General features: G+C 40.8%; 1 protein-coding gene across 1 annotated transcript in view; it reads left to right on the forward strand.

Moving 5' to 3' along the window:
* LMF1 (lipase maturation factor 1) overlaps positions 1–20,408 on the forward strand; it is a 110,207-nt gene that overhangs the window by 70,045 nt on the left and 19,754 nt on the right. The window contains exons 4-5 of the mRNA XM_083373072.1: positions 15,687–15,870; positions 17,434–17,587. Of these exons, the coding sequence (XP_083229198.1) occupies positions 15,687–15,870; positions 17,434–17,587 (338 nt within the window). The remainder of the gene's footprint in view (positions 1–15,686; positions 15,871–17,433; positions 17,588–20,408) is intronic.

Consider the following 20,408-nt stretch of genomic DNA (forward strand, 5'->3'; position numbering starts at 1 on the left):
AGCCGGATTCACTTAACAAACATATTATTAGTAATTTAATAACTGGGGTGATTCACTTAACAACTTTGACAAGAAAGGCACTTAACAAATGTTTCACTTTGCAACAGAAATTTTGAGCTCAGTTGCAGTTGTAAGTTGAGGACTGTCTCTATCACTGAAATTTGAGGTAGCAGTCAAAGCCTGTGGCACTTACCCAGTGAGCTTTTTCAATAGCCCAGAAATCAGGGTTTCTGGTTTTATTTCTTGCTCTCAAATCTGGGGAAGTCCCAAAGAGGCCAGGCTGAAACTGGGAGATGTAGTTGCCTTCCATTCCCTTGGCGAGTTCGTTTTGACGGACTCCTTTGAGGTTTCCCTGAGCTGTCAAAACGTTGTTGTGTTGTTGATTGTTCTTTGAAAGCTACACATATTCATATCTCTCTGCTCCCTAATGGGCCTGGAGGGAAAGCCCAGGAACAAAGAACTTCCAGCGCTGCCATTTTTTCCTTCTCTGCTGCCACTCGGATGTAGTTGCTGCTGTGGCTTGCAGAGCTTCTTTTCTGAGCGGCTGAGGATTTTCCTGCTAAGATCAAGGCAGAAGTGACTTATTTATTTATCATTAGCATTTTGTTTGGCAGCTCAATATTTTCTAGTCTCGTTACAGATAATATTATAAATGCATATATTCTATGATTTGAGAGATGACTTATTATTATTCATAAAGCAAATACAGTCTCTCCTGGCCCCTTAGAATGGTGGCTTGCCATCCTAATTTTTTCCATTTTTGAACTTCAGTCTAATCCTTTGTCAAATAAAGATATGGACCAAATTTTACCATGCCATTTTCCACTTATGCTTGAAACTAGCCAAATATTTTAGTAACTGCTTACTAAATAGCAGATGGAAGGGCTTAGGTTTCATGGGTGGCTTGTTAGTAAAAAAAAAAGTTCTCCTCCCCCCACCTCCCCACATACTGTAATTTCCCCCAAATTGGAGAGGAACATAAGAAACATCAAAACTCATGTTTCTAACTTGTTTTTGCTCTCTCATTGTCCTTCTTCCCTTTATTTCATGCTTCCTCTGTAGCTGAAGGTCAGTGGGGCCTTCCTTTCTTCCTCCAGGTCCACTGATGGCATAGTGTGGCTCTGGTTGCGTTTAACCAGGTGAAAACATTTATGCCAGTGTTCCCTTCTAGTCCATGTAAAAGAAATAATGTTGATTCATGTATGTTTCCTTCCTTCCTTCCTTCCTTCCTTCTCTTCCTTCCTTCTTTCCTTCCTTCCTTCCTTCCTTCCTTCCCTCCCTCCCTTCCTCCCCCTCCCTCTTCTTTCCTTCCTTCCCTCCGTCCCTCCCCATTTCCTCCTTCCTAACAATTTCCTCCCTCCCACCCTTCCTCCCTCCCTCTCCTTCTTCCCTCTCCCTCTCTCCTTCCTTCCCTCCCTCCTAACAACTTCCTTCCTTCCTCCCCCTCCCTCCCTTCTAACTTCCTCCCTTCTTTCCTTCCTTCCCTCCCTCTCTCCCCATTCCCTTCTTCCTAACAACTTCCTCCCTCCTTCCCACCCAGTCTCCCTTCCTCCCTTCTTCCTCCCTCTCCCTCCCTCTCTCCTTCCTCCCTCGCACCCAGTCTCCCTTCCTCCCTTCTTCCTCCCTCTCCCTCCCTCTCTCCTTCCTTCCCTCCCTCCTAACAACTTGCTTCCTTCCTTCCTTCCTTCCTTCCTCCCCCTCCCTCCCTTCTAACTTCCTCCCTTCTTTCCTTCCTTCCCTCCCTCTCTCCCCATTCCCTCCTTCCTAACAACTTCCTCCCTCCCTCCCACCCAGTCTCCCTTCCTCCCTTCTTCCTCCCTCTCCCTCCCTCTCTCCTTCCTCCCTCGCACCCAGTCTCCCTTCCTCCCTCTCCCTCTCTCCTTCCTTCCCTCCCTCCTAACAACTTCCTTCCTTCCTTCCTTCCTTCCTTCCTTCCTTCCTTCCTTCCTTCCTTCCTCATCACAGGGGAAAGTATCAAGTATTAGAAGGATTCAGTAGAGCAAGGCTCTTACAAAAATATTAATGGAAAGCAGGCAACTTCTAAGGTTTCTAGCCCCAGAAAGGAAAGGGCTCATTTTCTGACAAAAGTCAAAGAAAGAAAGCACCAGGCCATCACCACAGCCACAGCAGATGAAAAAACTGAAACCTGGACTTCCGGTTTGCCACGCAGCCGCTATGGACGGCTGGGAGACTTGCTCTCTATCCCCCGTCCAGTTTCGCATTGCTGGGGGGCCCTGAAAAGGGCTGAAAGTCCCCCGAAGAGGTGACCAGAAAGGAGGGGCGCTCGCTGGATTGCGGGAGAGCCACAACTCTCCCGTTAGACCTGGTGATCCCTCCAAACCGGCAGACGAAAGGACCGGCCATTATGGCTCATCCCTAGGCTGTGAACAGCCGAAGTCAGCGCGAAAGAGACTGGGTGAGATCTACTTCTTTTACACCCTAATTAATTTCTGTACCTCCTTAAGCTGCTAAGCATTCTCCCCCCTGCGGTGAGGGAAGGGGGATTTCAGCCCTCCCTCCAGAAAGAGCTGCAACTAAATACCCAGGGGCATTTTAAACATTGAAAAAGTAACTGAATCCCAATTAGAACTTTATTTCTCAAAGCATGTGGATTGAAATATTTTTTTATTGTCTACTTCTGTTGGAAATCTGGATTCATTCTTATGAAAAAAGAAAAGAAAAACTGAAAAGATTAAGACAACATTGGGACTCAAAAAGAAACTTTAAAAGGGGCCTGGCTGACTGCCCAGGGAAATAGATAAGATACATAACCTTGAGAACTTTGAAACAACAGCTGTGGAAGGCTTTGTGTTCCCTACCTAGAAAAAAATTCTCTCCTTTGGATTTTTTAAGTGTAAAGCCTTTAGCTTAAAATACTAATATGGAAGAAGACCAGGAACAAAATTTATTTATGGATGAAGATCAACAAACTCTCGCTGTGTTGAAAACACTAATACAAATTCTTACCACAACCAATGAAATACTAAGAGGCTATGTGAAGGAACAAGAATACAGCCCAGATATGAAAGCCCAAACTTTGACCACAACTAAAGAATCATCTATACAAAATACAAAATACAATAGAAAAAATGAAACATTCAAGTACGATGACAGAAGAATCTACTATTAAACAAATATTGATATTTGAAAATCCAGAAAAGACATTGACAACTTGGAAAAAGGAAAAGGAATTCAGAAGGAACTAGAGGATCTAGAAAAAGAACAGTTGGATGAGAAGACAAACAATTCAGAACAACTACGTCAATATAGAAGAATAAAGAGACGACCCACTAGACCTACAAGTCCTCTCAAAAAAATGGCGATCGGATGGTTTTGCCAATATCAGTTAATATACATGATATTACAAGGAGATTGGTTCGATGACCCAAAAATAAGGACATGGAAGATGATTTGGAAAAAAGCCAGAATAAGACTCAAGAAGAATGGAGTTTCGACCATCTTATTATTATTGAAATTATTGAAATCTAAAACAGAATGTACTTAAATAGATAAGATGTGTATCTTGAACACAAGACATTGTTATGAACTGAGATAAATAAAAAAAATTGGTCATTAAAATTTAGCAGTATAAATATTAATAGCTAATTTGAATATTGATTTGTGCATAAAGGTCATGTAAAGGTGAATAATGTAGGCAAGCTAAAAACCTATTGTTGAAAGTAATAAATAGGTCTATATGGAATGTTAAAAACAAAAACTATCAGTTTAAGCAAGAGATAGAGGAAAAGAGGAAGTATTAAATATTGAAATAAAACGAAATTCTGATTACTACTTAAAAAACCCAACTGAAAATTAGCAAAAAAGGAAGGATATCATATTGTATCCTTAATTTGTTGACATAGAGGGTGAGAAGTTAAGTAAATGGGATGTGTATTTTGAATATTAGATTTTGTGAGGAATGGTAATAGATGAATTGGGAGTATACTAAAAAACTTGGGAATGATAAATATCAAACATTAAATCTAAATGTTAGTGGAAATTAAAATTGAAGAATCTATTAGGTCATTGATTGTCTAAAAGATTGTATGTTAAAACGATTAGAATATGTGTAAACTAAAAACTATGGATATATGTAAGAAAGTTATTTTCTATGTGATTGATAGGATAAAACTTGTCTTTAAATCTACAAACAGACAGTATATATCCGTGGTGGCAAACCTGTGGCGCACGTGCCACAGGTGGCACACAGAGCCCTCTCTGTGGACACGCGTGACATCGCCCCAGTCCTTGGCCTTCAGTTGGGTTTTATAAAACCTTTTCGCTTTAGGCCTCCACCGCCATGTGCAAAAAAAAAAAAAGTTCAATCAATCAATCAATTTTAACTTCTCTAGGGGAAAAAGGATCTTGCAAAGTTGGAATTGATTGATTGAACTTTTTAGTCCCACTCAGCCACGCCCACCAAATGGGCCATTCCCACCCAATTGGCCACACCCACCCAATGGGCCACGCCAACCCGGCACCCGACGATACATAAGTGGGTTTTGGGTTGCAGTTGGGGCACTCAGTTTCTAAAAGGCTCGCCATCACTGGTATGTTCTTGTTAGCTGCGAAGTCGTGTCTGACCCATCGTGACCCCATGGACAACGTTCCTCCAGGCCTTCCTGTCCTCTACCATCTTCTGGAGTCCCTTTAAGCTCACGCCTCCTGCTTCAGTGACTCCATCCAGCCACCTCATTCTCTGTCGTCCCGTTCTTCTCTTGCCCTCAACCTTTCCCAGCATTTGGCTCTTCTCCAGTGAATCCTTCCTTCTCATTAGGTGGCCAAAGTATATATATCACTGGAGTATATGAAGGGGAAAAGAGAGGAAATGTTTATGGTAGCAATTTGAAATCTGTACTAATGATATCTGTATGTAATTGAATTACTACTACCCACCCAACATGTTGCTTTTCAAATATGTGAATGTAATATTAGAAAATCAATAAAATTTGTAAAAAGAAAGAAAGAGAAAGAAAGAAAGAAAAAAAAGAAAGAAAAGAAAGAAAGAAAGAGAAATAAAGAAAGAAAGAAGAAAGAAAGAAAAAGAAAGAAAGAAAGAAAGAAAGAAAGAAAGAAAGAAAGAAAGAAAGAAAGAAAGAAAGAAAGAAAGAAAGAAAGAAAGAAAGAAAGGAAACCTGGAAAGAGATGAGCAACCTGGCTTCATTTTCGGCCATTTATGCCCAGGAGTCAAGCGTCTGAGGCCTGCAGAGTAGAAAAGTCCTGAGTTTAGATGGATCAATGTTTTGGTGGTCTTTGGTTGGTTCCTTCAACTGCCAGAGTCTGTTTATCCTGGCTGAGAATAACGTGAGCTGCAGTGGTGCAGTAGTTAGAATGCAGTATTGTGGGCCAACTCTGCCAATTGCCAGGAGTTCAATTCTCACCGACTCAGGTTGACTCAGCCTTCTGTCCTTCCAAGGCCGGTAAAATGAGGACCCAGATCGTTGGGGGCAATAGGCTGAATCTGTACACCACTTAGAGAAGGCTGTAAGGCTCTGTGAAGCGGTATATAAATCTTAAGTGCTGTTGCTAATGCTAGTGCTAATACTGTTGGAGTTCAGCTAGTAGAGAAAATAGACCAGTGGTAGCTCTAGTAGTTTACCAGAGCAGAAATTGGTAGGAAAATCCGTGTTGGAGAAACTAGTGATTAATTCTGCCTTCGCCTACATCAGTGTAGATGCTGTCTTATGTAGAGACCTTTTCACGGTTTTCCAAGTAGTTACCAGATACAGAGTGCCCAAACACTTATAAATTTACTGAACTTCTCTACGGCTCAAATGTTGTTCATTTTTGAAGGGAAGAGAAGGGAGTTGCAAAATATATGCAGCTTGACGATTTCACTTTCTTTCATACTCACTTTGCAAAAGTTTCATTGAATAATTTCATAGTTGGAATTAATTATTATTATTATTAATTCGGTTTATATACCGCCCTACTCCCGAAGGACTCAGGGCGGTTTACAAGGCAAAATTTAAAAACAATACAATATAAAATTAAAATTAAATTAAATTAAATTAAATTAAGTCTAGCCCCAAAAAATTAAAATCACAATTTGAAAACATTAAAACCCCTCAGTCCAGACCAGATAGCTCAAAGAACCAGGTTTTTAGGTCCCGGCGAAATGAACGAAGGTCGGGGGCAGTCCGGAGTTCCGTTGGCAGTTGATTCCATAGGGCAGGCGCACCTACAGAGAACGCCCTCCCTAATGCAACATATTAGTCAAAGTGGGTTGTTCTGTGAGTTCAGTTTTGACTCCTACGACTTGGGAAGATTTCAGAAGTGGTTTTCCATTAGCTGCTCCTTAGGGCTGAGAGGAATGACTGGCCCATGCTCACCCAGCTGGCTTCAGCCCTAAAGTGGGGCTGAAACTCAAATCTCACAGTTTCTAGCCTGATGTCTTAACTGCTATACCAAACTGGTTTTCATTAGTGGAACAAGACCCCCAAAATAAAGACCCTTAGTTTGGAGGAAAAACAATTAACCCCCAATTTTAAAATGTGCATACAGTATATTGGCTTGTGGACTTTTAGTCCAACACAACATTACTTGAATTTAAAAAAAAAAAACAAAAGCAGTAAAATTTTGATTCTCAAGTTTTCTACTCAGCAGACTTCAAATTTTGGAGATAAAATTTTGCTTTCAGCTTCTTTCCCCCTAAACAACAACAAAAGTAAATTATGTAAATTTGGATTTAGCAGACCCTCAAGTGGTCTGTTGGGGTTTTACTCTAGTTTCTTATCATGGACCAAACCCAAAATTGTTAGCATATGTTCATGGCAAACCATAAGGGGCAGATGAAAAAAAATAAAAAATGATATTAAATCACATGGGCAGGTTAAAAAGATTGAAACTTCATCCTGAGAAATTGACCATTTTCGCTGGATTTGTTACTTTACATAGTTATGGAAGAAGTTTGATTTCTGGATTCATACACTAAGCACAGAAAATCTGAGCAAGTTTAAAATGAACCATGTATATGGAGTGTCTTGAGAAAGTTGACCCAGTTAAGCACGTAATTAAAAAACCAGCCATAGGATGATTAAAAGGTTTTAGTTTTATAAGGAAGTACAGCAGTTAAATTGGATTCACCCCCAAAATGGGGTGAGAAGGGGACGACAGCATGAGGTGGCTGGATGGAGTCACTGAAGCAGTAGGCGTGAGCTTAAAGGGACTCCAGAAGATGGCAGAGGACAGGAAGGCCTGGAGGAACGTTGTCCATGGGGTCGCAATGGGTCGGACACGACTTCACAACTAACAACAACAACTTCGTGGTTCAAGGCACTGTAGAACCTTAACCATTATGTAGGCATTTTGGGTGGTTATGATGTGAACCATCATGTGGTTGATATGGTTGGATATACCATGTTCTGTGAATATAGCAGCTGGATTTGGTTAACATGGGTTTTCGTTTTAGCATATTGTGTGAATCTATCATCAGTTTATTCAACCATATATCCTTGAACTTCCCTCAAGTTCTCTTCTAGGTTTGTCCTTGGCAGGACCTCTGAAATTCTCAGCAACTCAAACTTGGAGTGAAATGTAGATGGTAACTCTATAAATAACCCTCCATTTCTGGAATGGAGAACTGCCTGGATGGTGGCTTTGTTGTTTTACTGGTGATACCAGAGAACTTGGAACAGCACCAGTTGTGGTCTAGGATGACCTCTAGATCTTCCCATTTTCCATAATCTGTTCTGTCTTTGATTAAAAACTAATCATTTCAGTTCCATCCAAGCAAAATTGCTTCCCCAACCTTTGGCCCAGATATTGACTGGTTGTTGCCACAGATAGACATTAGATTTAAAGAATTATGCAGACTAAATTAGGAGTAAGTCCCACTTATTTTCCAGTGAATATGTGAACAATCAGGCTGTTAATAGAGTTTGCGCAGGCTGATTTTAATATCTTCTGAAATGTTGTGGTGTCCAGTGGGTGAACATCAATATAGTCTAAAGAAAAGAAGGAATAGGGGTGACATGACAACAGTATTCCAGTATTTGAGGGGCTGCCACAAAGAAAAGAGAGTCAAATTATTTTCCAATGCACCAGAAGGCAAGAAAGGAAGCAACGGATGGAAACTAATCAAGGAGAGAAGCAACCTAGAACTGAGGAGAAATTTCCTAACAGTGAGAACAATTAATCAGTGGAACAACTTGCCTCCAGAAGTCGTGCTCCATCACTGGAGATTTTTAAGAAGAGACTGGACAGCCACTTCTCTGGAATGGTCTAGGGCAGGGGTCTCAAACTCAATTTCATTGAGGGCCGCATCAGCATTGCGGTTGCCCTCAGGGGGCCGGGTGGGTGTGGCCTGGGTGGGCGTGGCCTACTGGGTGGGCATGGCCAGAGTGCGTATGGCCTACTGGGTGGGCGTGGCCAGCTCTACATCGTTCGCATCAAGGGTGCCTATGGGGGCCTGGGCAGGAGTGGGACAGATCTGAGGGTCTCTGGCAGGAGGAGGGTCTCTGGGCCAGGGCCAAGGCAGTGGGGGCCATTCCCTCACTGTTTCCAGGATGGCTTCGCGGGCCGCATGAAACCACTTCACGGGCCGGATCTGGCCCCCGGGCCTTGTGTTTGACATGTCTGGTCTAGGGTCTCCTGCTTGAGCAGGGGGTTGGACTAGAAGACCTTCAAGGTCCCTTCTGGCTCTATACTGAATTTGAATTCGAAAAAAATAGTTGTGGCATCACAAACTCACTTCCCTACATCTACTATCTTAACAATTTTTATACACATATACCCACCACACAGTGCTTTTCCAAATAACCTATTATTTATTTCTGCCTCCTATCAAATGAATTATTTTCAGCGCAGGTTGCTATTCTTTGACGGGAAAGTCACACAGAGCAAACCTGCAGAAATACAAGTTGGAAGAAAGCTCTGAATTTCCCAAACTTTAATTGCAGGACCACCAGCTATTCACATGCACACACACAAACACACACATTGAATCATTCCATTTTTGTTTCAATTTAAAGAGTTTCAAAAAATACCTTTCCACACAGACGTGGAAGATTATGCTGCTGGTTTTCACAATCTGAATGCTCGAGGCTGGCGAGATGCTTAATGTCACAAAATGGGTGGGCAGCATATTTTGTTTAAAAAAATAAAAAGTTTGGAAAAGTTTTCTTCCTTTTTAGAAATTTTGTTTTCATCAGATGTGGAACATTGGGGTTCCATCAAGTAAAAAATCTGCAAAATTCTGCAGTCTACCTCCAAGCAGGAATCTTTTTCCCCCCAATCTGCAGATGAAAGAATGAAACTCCTTTTTGAAAAAAAAATGAAGATGTGGTAAATAGACTGTCCTCTTGAGAACTTGTGTATATATCAAATTTTGAGAACAGGAAATAACTTGCTAAAATGAAAGGTGTTCCAATTAACATTTCTCCGCAAATATTCCATGACTTACTTGCATAGCATTTTTGCTTTAGAGACATCAGGCCAGAGGAGACCATATGGACCGAGAATAATAGACCTCGTAGTCCAGTCCTAAGAATGTTAATGTCAGACCTACCTCAGCTTGAACCTCTAAGAACAATCCTTAACTCCATTTATTGAGAAAGGTATCATTTTCTAGAAGTCAAATGAATTAAAGTAATGCATAGCCAGAACTGAAATCATGCACCAAAATCCCCAAGTTTAACTTTTTCCTTTTAGTTGCCTCCCATCACTGAACCCCCATGTCCAATCAAATTCAAACAAGATTTTTTAAAACAGTCAGTTCGGGCGTAGGTTTGGTATGCAGCTGCTTTCCGTGGCCATGATTCTTTTTTCTATAATCTTTCCTGTCTAAGCATCAGAAACATAAAAACAGTTCTTTTTTTTTCATTTTTACACGAAAAAGTCCATAAGGGGTTTCCAGTCACCGATAAAAGCAAATATTGTCTTTTCTCTAATCAAAGAAGTTTATTTATCCATGTCAACAAGATCTACAAATTTCACCATCCATCATGGGGGCCATCTGTGTGCATATAATAATCTCACTGTAGTAATTATATATTGAAATAAACTTCCATGATTTTTTTTCTGACTCTGTACAGGTAGCCCTTGACTTACAACCATTTGTTTAGTGATGGTTCAAAGTGACTTATGACCGTTTTTCACACTTACGACCGTTTTCCCATCCCCATGGTCACATGATCAAAATTCAGATGCTTGGCAACTAGTTATTATCTATGACAGTTATGACAGGTCTGGGGGGATGTGATCATCGTTTGTGACCTTCTGACAAGCAAAGTCAATGGGGAAGCCATATTCACTTAACAACCATGTTATTAATGACTGTGGCAAGAAAGGTCGTAAAATGGGACAAAAGTCACTTGTCTCACCTAGCAACAGAAACATTGCGCTCAGTTGTAGTCGTAAGTCAAGGACTACCTGTATCCATCAATCCTAATAAGAAAAGTCCTGGCTTCAACTGAATGTTAGTCTTTAAAATTCACAGTATCAATGTATGTATTTGAGTCCATTTTTTTAGCTTTTTTACATGCCGACCAAGCCTGATAGAATCTTCCTTCATATTGTTCCCATTTCCAGCATGCATTTGGAATGCCTTTATACAGCCTAGATAATTTCTCTGACATCATTTAACTACAATGCATCATTTCATAAAAATTCTCTTGAAGAATTTTTAACATAAATTTAAACCCTTTTGACTACATATTTTCCCATTGATCCATATGTATATATTATAACCAAAATTATTAGATATCTTTATTGTGTATTCTTTAACTCGTTCTTCATTTCAAATTTCAACAAAAAATTATAAATCTTAGCATTTAGCTGTTCATCATTGGTACACAATTGTATTTCAAATTCTGTCTTACTTTGCTTCAAACTATAGGGCTTTTTATCCATTTTAAATCTTTCTTAATAACTGTCAGTGGGGAGAATAATTGACAACTGTATCCTTCTGCCTTTGGTTGCTTTCTTGATGTACTCATAAATGCCCTTGGATGGTTTTCCAGTAATTCCCCAAAGCCCAAACGTTGTGTTTAATACAAAAAAGTCAAAATCTTGCAAGATTGCTGAACCTCATGACATTTGCACCTGAAATTTGTGCGACTTGGGTAAGAAATCTGAAGCCTTATAAGTTAGCTGAAAATTCAGAAGTTTTGAGACTCTTAGGATTTGAGCCAGATGGGAAGTTTGCCAACTCATACTGCAATGTTGTATTTCTATATTACAACATTTAATTTGCGTAAATCATATTTTGAATCAAGGGCAGGTTGAAAATGCACTTTAAAATATAATGATGGTTTTAAAATATTTTCAAGCAGCATTCATACTAAAATACTAGACCTGAGAGAAAGATGGCATCTAACTTGGTAGACGTGGCCTAATTTCTCCTTGTTTGCAATTGTCCAAGTAATGTTCACTCCAAGTAGGGAAAATATAGGCTCTCCAGAAAAATTAATGCCAACGTTCTGCACCCAATTTCTGTGGTTTCCCAAGAAGAAAAGCTTTATCAGTGACACAAAACACAGAGAATTTTCTCTGAGATTGTCTTCCTTTACATATTGACACTTTGGGGGTTTGCTCAAATCAGTATTTTAGCACAGACCAGAGGAAAAGATGCTGATGGGGTATGTGTCAACACTGCTAACATTGGATGTTCTTGCTTTGATGAAAGATGAAGAAGCAGCTATTTTATATTTCTACTTGTGTATCACTTTTAGAGTTAAAGTTAGATGAAGATGGGAGGGGGAAGGAAGAATATGCATGGGGGATTAGTTAGACATAATAACAGTAGCAGAGCATTTTCAAGGTTGTATGTAATAAGAGGCGATAAGAACTGGCAGGGTAAGCTAAGGAGGGAAAACTTAACTTTCAAAGTAATTGGAGAATGTGATTTATGACGGTTAACTAAAGGAGGGAACTATGCTTTAATATTGTGCTCAGGGGAGGGGAATCCAGATTTTGGCTTTAACCAAGTATTGCCTATGTTGTGTTGCTCTAATAAAGACTTTTAAGGTAACAATGCCTCAGAGTTCTTTGAAGAGTTCGTCCATTGGAAGCTTGACATCATGGACAGATAAAGATGAGAACTTGAAACTTAAGAGCTGAATTTGGGTTAAGAGATCTACCTTCGATAAGGCAATAAACCCTCCTTCTCCTTCACATCCTTCATTCTATTCTATTCTATTCCTATTCTATTCTATTCTATTCTATTCTATTCTATTCTATTCTATTCTATTCTATTCTATTCTATTCTATTCTAATGTTTTTCCTAACATCCTAACACTTGGCCATAATCTGCCTTCCAGTAACCTCAGATTATTATGCTCCATCTCATAAGCTTGGAGGGCAAAGAAGAAGTTGTCAATTTCTTCAGGACCTTAAAAGGTGCTGCCATAATACTTGGTCTTCTCAAGTTTCTCAGTGCCAGTTTCCAGGCCAAATCTTCCTCATTGCTTTTCCAGTTTGTCTGAATGATGGAGATGTTCTGGATGCGGGATTTGACCAGTGCAGAACAGAGTAGAACAAAATCAGTGAATTCTAGAATGAAAGTACTGAAAGGGCCTCAGGTTGATGGGGTGGGTATTTGGCTCCCTTAGGCAACTGCTGTCCCCAGACTCAGAACACAGAATAACAGAGTTTGAAGGGACCTTGGAGGTTTTCTAGTCCAACCCCCTGCTTAAGCAGGAGACCCTATGCCATTTCAGACAATTGGTTATCCAATCTCTTCTTTTAAAAAGCCATGGTGGCGCAGTGGTTAAAATGAAATATTGGCAGCTAACTGACTTACAGCCAGAAGTTTGATCCTAAACGCTCAAGGTTGACTCAGCCTTCCATCCTTTCAAAGTTGGTAAAATGAGGAGCCACATTGTTGGGGGCAACAGGCTGACTCTGTAAACCGCTTAGAGAGGGCTGTAAAGCATTATGGGGCAGTATATAAGTCTAAGTGCTATTCCTATTGCTAAAATCCTCCAGTGATGGAGCACCCATGACTTCTGGAGGCAAGTCATTCCACTGGTTGATTGTTCTCACCATTAGGGAATTTCTCCTTAGTTCTCACTTGCTTCTCTCTTTGATATTAGTTTTCACCCATTGGACTTACGGGGAGCAGCTTTGGGACTTTGGATCTCAAGTGTCCAGGACTGAATGTGAACATCTAATTCTTAGCATGTAACCATCTGTAATTTTACCAAACTTTCACTGGCTTACTAAAATGAGTTAGGATGTGGTTACTTTATCTGGTATGAGGGACTTGCCTGCCTGGGCGTGGTGAGAGTCACATAAGGAATCATGGTTTGAGAGCATAAGGAGCAGGGAAACAATTTTTTTATTTTCTAAATTAATCCTATGAGAGTCATGAACCGGTAATATTTCATAGCACGTTTCATGAAACATAAGTCAGAATCCATAGAACTCATTATTCAATTTTTAAAAAACAGTGTTCTTCCCTTTGATGCCACGCTTAGTAGACATTTTGTAGTTTTGTAACCAAATAGTTCTTGCCTAATTATAATGATTAATACCATGTTTTAATGAAAGAAATCCTTTTTGAATGCTTATTTATTAAGAAATCCAGCACCTGGGAAAGTGACTACTGTTAATAAGCCTCTGTACCTGTTAAGGTTACACACCTGTTTAGTTTTCTCTGCCTGGGCTGCTCACCTTGGAGAGAGGCAAAATTACCCCTCCTGGTTAGCATCTCAACTCTGCCGGAGCGAATGAGAGAGAATTGTCTGCTCAACAGTGCTAAAGCTGGGCACAAATCATCTTTTGAAATTTTCCCTCAAATCTGTGATGGAGGGAAATTGACAGATGTTTTCACTGCATTTCTCCATGGGAAGGAAACACTGGCCTTGCCTGAGGGCAAGATTCTCATAACAAGGGGATGAAGGGAGCTACCGAAAAAAGTATGGAAAATGTCTCAAAGGTGCTTTTCTTCTTTTCCTTCATTCAAAAGACACCTGGACGGTTACAGATTTGCAACTGACAAATGGAGCCCCCTCCCCACACCATCTAGTCTCAACTGTCCTTCCATCCCACCTACCCACTCAATGCCATCACAACTGGCGAAGCTTCTTGGATGAGAAGCAAAACAACTAGTTGAATTAACATTTATTAAATAACCTCCTCCTCCTTCTTCTCAGTCCAGTTTGAAAAAGAAAAGAAAAGAGAAAGAAACACCTTTGAGACAACTATTACGATCTGGATGACTGAGACTTTTCACAGACAAATTATGGAAAAGTTTCCCATGATGACTTCCATGGAGATATAATCCATTTCCCTATAAATACGTAACACAGAAAATATAGCTTATCAAATGTAGCTTAAGTTCATTTTCAACTTACAACACCAAATGGAACCAGAATTCTGGTTGTAAGCTGGGGTGGTCATTAAGCGAACCACCATGTGACAGGACTCAGTTTTACAACAAGTTTTATGATGGACATCAAGCAAGCAGTCACCATTGTTAAGCTAATCAGGTGAGTTGTAAAGTGAATCCACCTTCTCCAATGTGCACTTTTGGCCAAAAAGATGGCAAAAAATCCCTAACAAGCAGGACGCTGCAAACAACGGTCAACACTAGCCAGTTGCCCAGCACCTGAATTATGACCACAGCGATAGCGTGACAGTTTGCCTTCTTTTTCCATGAAGACTTCAGAACTGAAGAAGCTTCTTGGATGAGAAACGAAGCGTCTTCAGGGAAAAACAAAGAACGTCCAGTTCCTTTTGAAAAAGCACCCTTGGGACAATCGTGACCAGGATGGCCGAGAATCTCCATAGACATTTGCCCAGCAGTCTTCTGCTCCTTCAGTAGCTGCTTCAAAGACGTGCCTACATCAGGCCAAACAACAGGTGTTCCCCAGGTTCCTAAGTGCACCCACGGTCAAATTAGATCTGTAATTACTTTTTTAGTCTTTCCATTTTCACTTTCTTTTTTTCTTTATATATATATATATATAAAGAAAAACCTCAGAAAACATTATGTGTGTGTGTGTGTGTGTGTGTGTGTGTGTGTGTGTGTAAATAGTTAACAAGCATTTAACATATATATATATCTCAGATAAAGGGTATGACTGACTGATGAGAACATAAAGAGTTCGAAATGGCCATCTCAGCCTCCCAAAATTCTTTATTAGCAATTTGAATAATTTGCACAAATAATGAGCTGTCATAGTTGACTATATCCTGTGGATAAGCCTTGAGACAGGCCAAAGCAGTAATGAAGGAGTTAATTAGCAAGGTGCTTTCACAAAGCCTTGACAAATACTTAACATTTATTTAGCCTTGCCTTCTAGCTAATAAAAAGAGAGAAAGAACCTGTGGCTCAGCAAGTTAAAACAACTGCCTAATATACAATCAGCCCAGGTTCGAATCTCAGATAAAGGGTATGACTGACTGATGAGAACATAAAGAGTTCGAAATGGCCATCTCAGCCTCCCAAAATTCTTTATTAGCAATTTGAACAATTTGCACAAATAATGAGCTGTCATAGTTGACTATATCCTGTGGATAAGCCTTGAGACAGGCCAAAGCAGGAATGAAAGAGTTAATTAGCAAGGTGCTTTGTTTGCGCGGGAAAACGTCAGATTCATCTTATGCTACTTCTGTAGCCACTTAAGCTTCAGTAAAGTAGAGATTCTTGGCAAAAACAAATGGCCAGCAGTCTTTCTTTGCTTGATGACTGAGTGGGACGGTTGACATCTGAACGGGTATTTCGCCTTCTTTCCTCTTAGGTACTGCTGATCATAAGTGGGAATCTAAGCTTCCTAAACTGGCTAACCATCGTGCCTAGCATAGCATGTTTTGACGATGCCTCCTTGGGAATCTGGTTTGGTTCCAGCAAAGGATCTCTGAAGGCCCACGTCTTAAAGATACAAGCTGAACAGGCAGCAGGGAAAGTCGGCCCTTTGCAATATGGTATGTGAAATTCATGCAGCTGGTTACAAGAGTTTCCTCTGCAACGTAATCCACTCCAAACAGAGGGCAATGTGATGTTTGTTAAGTTCCACCTGTTTTAATATTTTATAGCCTTTAATTGATCAATTAAGCAGGACTGGATAGGAGACCATCAGCATTTCCTGTGAGGCTGAACTCAGAAGTCAGGAAGATGTTATCTATGATAGCTGTGTACATGAAGGCACCACCAGTCAGTCTCATCTCAGAAGTGACTTTTCTTCTCAATTGATTAACCCTTTAATTTTTATTTTAGAGAGAGAGAGAGAGAGCGCTGACATGCTGTAAGTCTCTGACCTGGAACTGGCTGAAAATAGATTAAAAACTTAAGTTCCCTGTAAAGGAGAAAGCTATATTTTTATGTAGAGGGAGAAAGACGAGACGAGAAACAATGTTTTAGTTTATTTCTAGCCAGGTTTATTTCATTTGCATTGGCTGCACTCATATACACAGCCTCTACTCAACCTAGTCATGTAGTTTCTAAAGTAACCAAAGAGGTGGAGTCCCCACAATGCAGTGACACACACAGGAACTAGCCAAGGTTAATATTACCCACGTTTAACATGTGGGAATGCAGATTATAAATAACCAATCATGGTGAGTTTCTGAATTCCAATACTCATTGATATGACTCTTCAATATGCTTGTGAATATTTCAAGTCTGCTTCTTTAATGGAAGAGAGCGTGTTTCAGTAAAGCTGGAAGGGAAATGGGCTGCCTTTAGACCCAATAGCAGGGGCTACAAGCAACCAAGATGGCCAGGATCACATGATCTGAAACCATCCCCCTTTTCCAATGTGTCTCATTCATAAGGAAGCTTCCATGGCTGATGGGGGACCAGCATCTGGGTCTCTCCATGCCTTGGCCAGCACCTTCATCAGGCTGCCTCTTGATCTGTCTGGCCACATATTTTGACTTGCATCTAGACTTGTCACACAGGAATGACAAAGGGGAGCATGATGTTCATAAGGAAAAAATAATATGCATAATCCTGAATCCCTATTGGAACAATATATTTATTAAGGTAATCCTGAATTGAAAAATACCGAAAAGCTTTGATAGTGGACATTGCAGTACCTGGAGACAGGTGAATAAAGTTAATTAGATGAGGAGACTAAGCTTTAGCTTTGGAGCACAATAATAAATATTGCTGTTTATGTGAATTTTGGACTTTTTCTCCACCAAGAATCAGCTAGAATACAGACTTTTCTGTACTTTGCCAGAAATCCCCAGTTGGCTTTGGGAAATAATTTATTGTATTAAATAAAAGTTTGTTTTTCCCAACTGAATGATTGGTATGTACTACTGGAGTACAAGTCCCATTATCCCCAGCAGGCAAGCAAAGGCTGCCAGATATTTTAAGCCATTATATCAATGCTAGACTGGTTCAAAAGTTCCTCGGCTTTGGAAGTTCATGAGTGACTATGGGTCACTCAAGCTACAGCCTTGCCACATTGCACCCTCCATCCTTAACGTCTGTCCAGGAAAGAATCAGCCTAAGAAAAGGGCATCTTGTCTTTTCCGCAGGGAGCTACATCCGCAAAGCTGTGAATGTATCCTTGGGGGCACTGATCATCTTCCTCAGCATTCCAGTGGTTCTCAATCTGATTAGTTCCCGGCAGATCATGAATACTTCCTACAACCCCCTCAGGATCGTCAACACATACGGAGCATTTGGAAGGTAAGACCCTCAATATCTGAAGAGCATCTGACATGTCTTCTTGGTCTCTCTTTCAGCCATGCCACTGTACTTTGTAAGAGGAAAAAGCAGCACCAGAAATCCATTTAAAAACACTCAAGAATCTTTTCAGGGCAGGAGGACATGTCTGGTCACAAGAGCATTCCAGGAAGTGCAATGTAAAACAACTCCCTTTCTGTGTGGAGTTGTTTCTGCAGAGTCATCATCTGTCTTTCAAATGCCTGCAACTCTTTTAAGGACAAGAAGCAGCGGATGGAAACTAACCAAGGAGAGATGCAACCTGGAACTAAGGAGAAACTTCCTGACAGTGAGGACAATCAACTAGTGGAACAACCTGCCTCCAGAAGTGGTGAATGCTCCAACACTGGCAGTTTTTAAGAAGAGACTGGACAGCCATTTGTCCGAAATGGTATAGGGTTTCCTGCCTGAGCAGGGGGTTGGACTAGATGACCTCCAAGGTCCCTTCCAACTTTACTACTACTACTACTACTATTATTATTACATGGGAGAAAGCAATACGTGTTTGGAAGATGGATGGGTGGTCCTCAGCTTTTGCTTCAAAGCAAAGCAAACGAGAGGGTTCAAGGCCTTATGGCACCTTATGGACTGCAAGGCGATCAAACCGGTCAGTCCTAGAGGAGATCAACCCTGAGATCAGTCCTAGAGGAGATCAACCCTTTAGAAGGCCAGATCCTGAAGCTAAAACTCAAATACTTTGGCCACCTAATGAGAAGAAAGGACTCACTGGAGAAGAGCCTAATGCTGGGAAAGATTGAGGGCAAGAGAAGAAAGGGACGACAGAGAATGAGGTGGCTGGATGGAGTCACTGAAGCAGTAGGCGTGAGCTTAAATGGACTCCAGAAGATGGTAGAGGACAGGAAGGCCTGGAGGAACGTTGTCCAAGGGGTCATGATGGGTCGGACACGACTTCGCAGCTAACAACAACAATGCACACAAGTGAACTTTAGCTGCCAAAAACTAGTCAGTGTGCAGCAAGCTGGAGCCAAGGAACGGTAGAGTAACTGAGGCTGCCAGCAGCGGCAGAAAAGACTAAATTTACATGGTCCTGAAGTGCTTTTTGTCTCTCCTTGTAGCTGAAATAAACAAAAGAAAAATCCAATCTGGATTGTTGTTCTAACACAAGCCACCACAGTCCATGCCCAAGTGGCAAGAGGGACTTTCCTGCTCTCTGTCAGGCCCGGTTAATGCTCCCTCCCCCAGTCCCAGCCACGCAGAAGCTGTTTCTTCTGCAGTTGTTGGCACAGGGAGATGGCCACTGCAGCTTTTCCGCACCTCTTGATTGCATAGGTAGCTCTACAACAACAGAAGCCTGTTTTGTTTGTGTGGTTGTTTCTGCTCTCTCCCCATCACTCCAGGCAATATTTCTGCTCTGACAGAGAACTGCAGTTCATAAGGAAACTGCGATACTGTAAAGTTTGATGTGTTTTGAACGATGAGCATACTTTTTATATTATGCTCCAGATTTGCATTCTGCTTGGCAGCAAGCCACTTCATGATGTCGCACGGAGTTTTCCTGGAAAGAGTGAATAAATTAGGAAATCCCTGGAGGTGGAGCTTATATCTGACACCCTTGAAGCAGGTTTACATAGCAGAGAAAAAAACTGCCCATTCCAGGGAGGTGTTCTTCAGATGAAAGATTTGGCTCCAAGGAAGAACCTTTAATGGGTTGTTGAGATCAAGACCAACGTCCAACTCAAATGACATCAAGCCTTCCAGATGATTTGTGACTAGGATTGCCCCAACCCCCAAGCCAGCATTGCACTAACTGAGCTATCTGGCTGAATTGAAATTGACTACCCATGTAATTTTCCCAAGCATCTTGAATTATATGGCTTTTAACTTGCAAGTTCTGTTTTGCTACATGCTATCAAGTGGCTAATGAGCCTGACCATTCTTACCTATTTATGGTGGCTGTCACCAACATGTCTCTTGTGGCATTTTTAAGTATCTCTGCCTCATGTTTACTGCCATCAAATTTTAATAGAAGACTCCAAGTTCTGGTGTTATGATGGGGGGGAAGAGGCTGCACTCCTTCAGATCCTTCATCGAAGTTTATAGTTTTCCTCTGACACCCCTTCCATCTTTTTCCCTCCACACAAAAAAAGAAAAGGCATTTTGCTCTCTGTAAAGGAAGGATGTGAAACATTTCTTCATCATGGACACCCTTTATTGTCTACAAAGATACAAAGACTGAGCAGGTCAGACTATTTTCCAAAGCACCAAAAGGCAAGAAGAGAAACAATGGTTGGAAACTAACCAAGGAGAGAAGCAACCTAGAACTAAAGAAAAGTTTCCTAACAGTGAGAACAACTAACAAGTGGAACAGCTTGCCTTCAGAAGTTGTTGGTGTTCCCTCAAAAAAAGACTGGACAACTGTTTGTCTGAAATGATATAGGGTCTCCTGCTCAAGCAGGGGATTGGACTAGAAGACTAGAAGCAACCTAGAACTAAGAAGAAATTTTCTGACAGTTAGAACAATTAACCAGTGGAACAAGTTGCCTCCAGATGTTGTGAATGCTCCAACACTGGAAGTTTTTAAGAAGAGACTGGGCAACCACTTGTCTGAAATGGTATAGAGTTTCCTGCCTGAGCAAGGGGTTGGACTAGAAGACCTCCAAAGTCCCTTCGAATTCTGTTCTGTTCTGTTCTGTTCTATTCTATTCTATTCTATTCTATTCTATTCTATTCTATTCTATTCTATTCTATTCTATTCTATTCTATTCTATTCTATTCTATTCTATTCTATTCTATTCTATGCCAATATTTTGACACTGACTGTCAG

Source organism: Vipera ursinii, assembly GCF_947247035.1.
Source record: "Vipera ursinii genome assembly, chromosome: 13".
NCBI lineage: Eukaryota > Metazoa > Chordata > Lepidosauria > Squamata > Viperidae > Vipera > Vipera ursinii.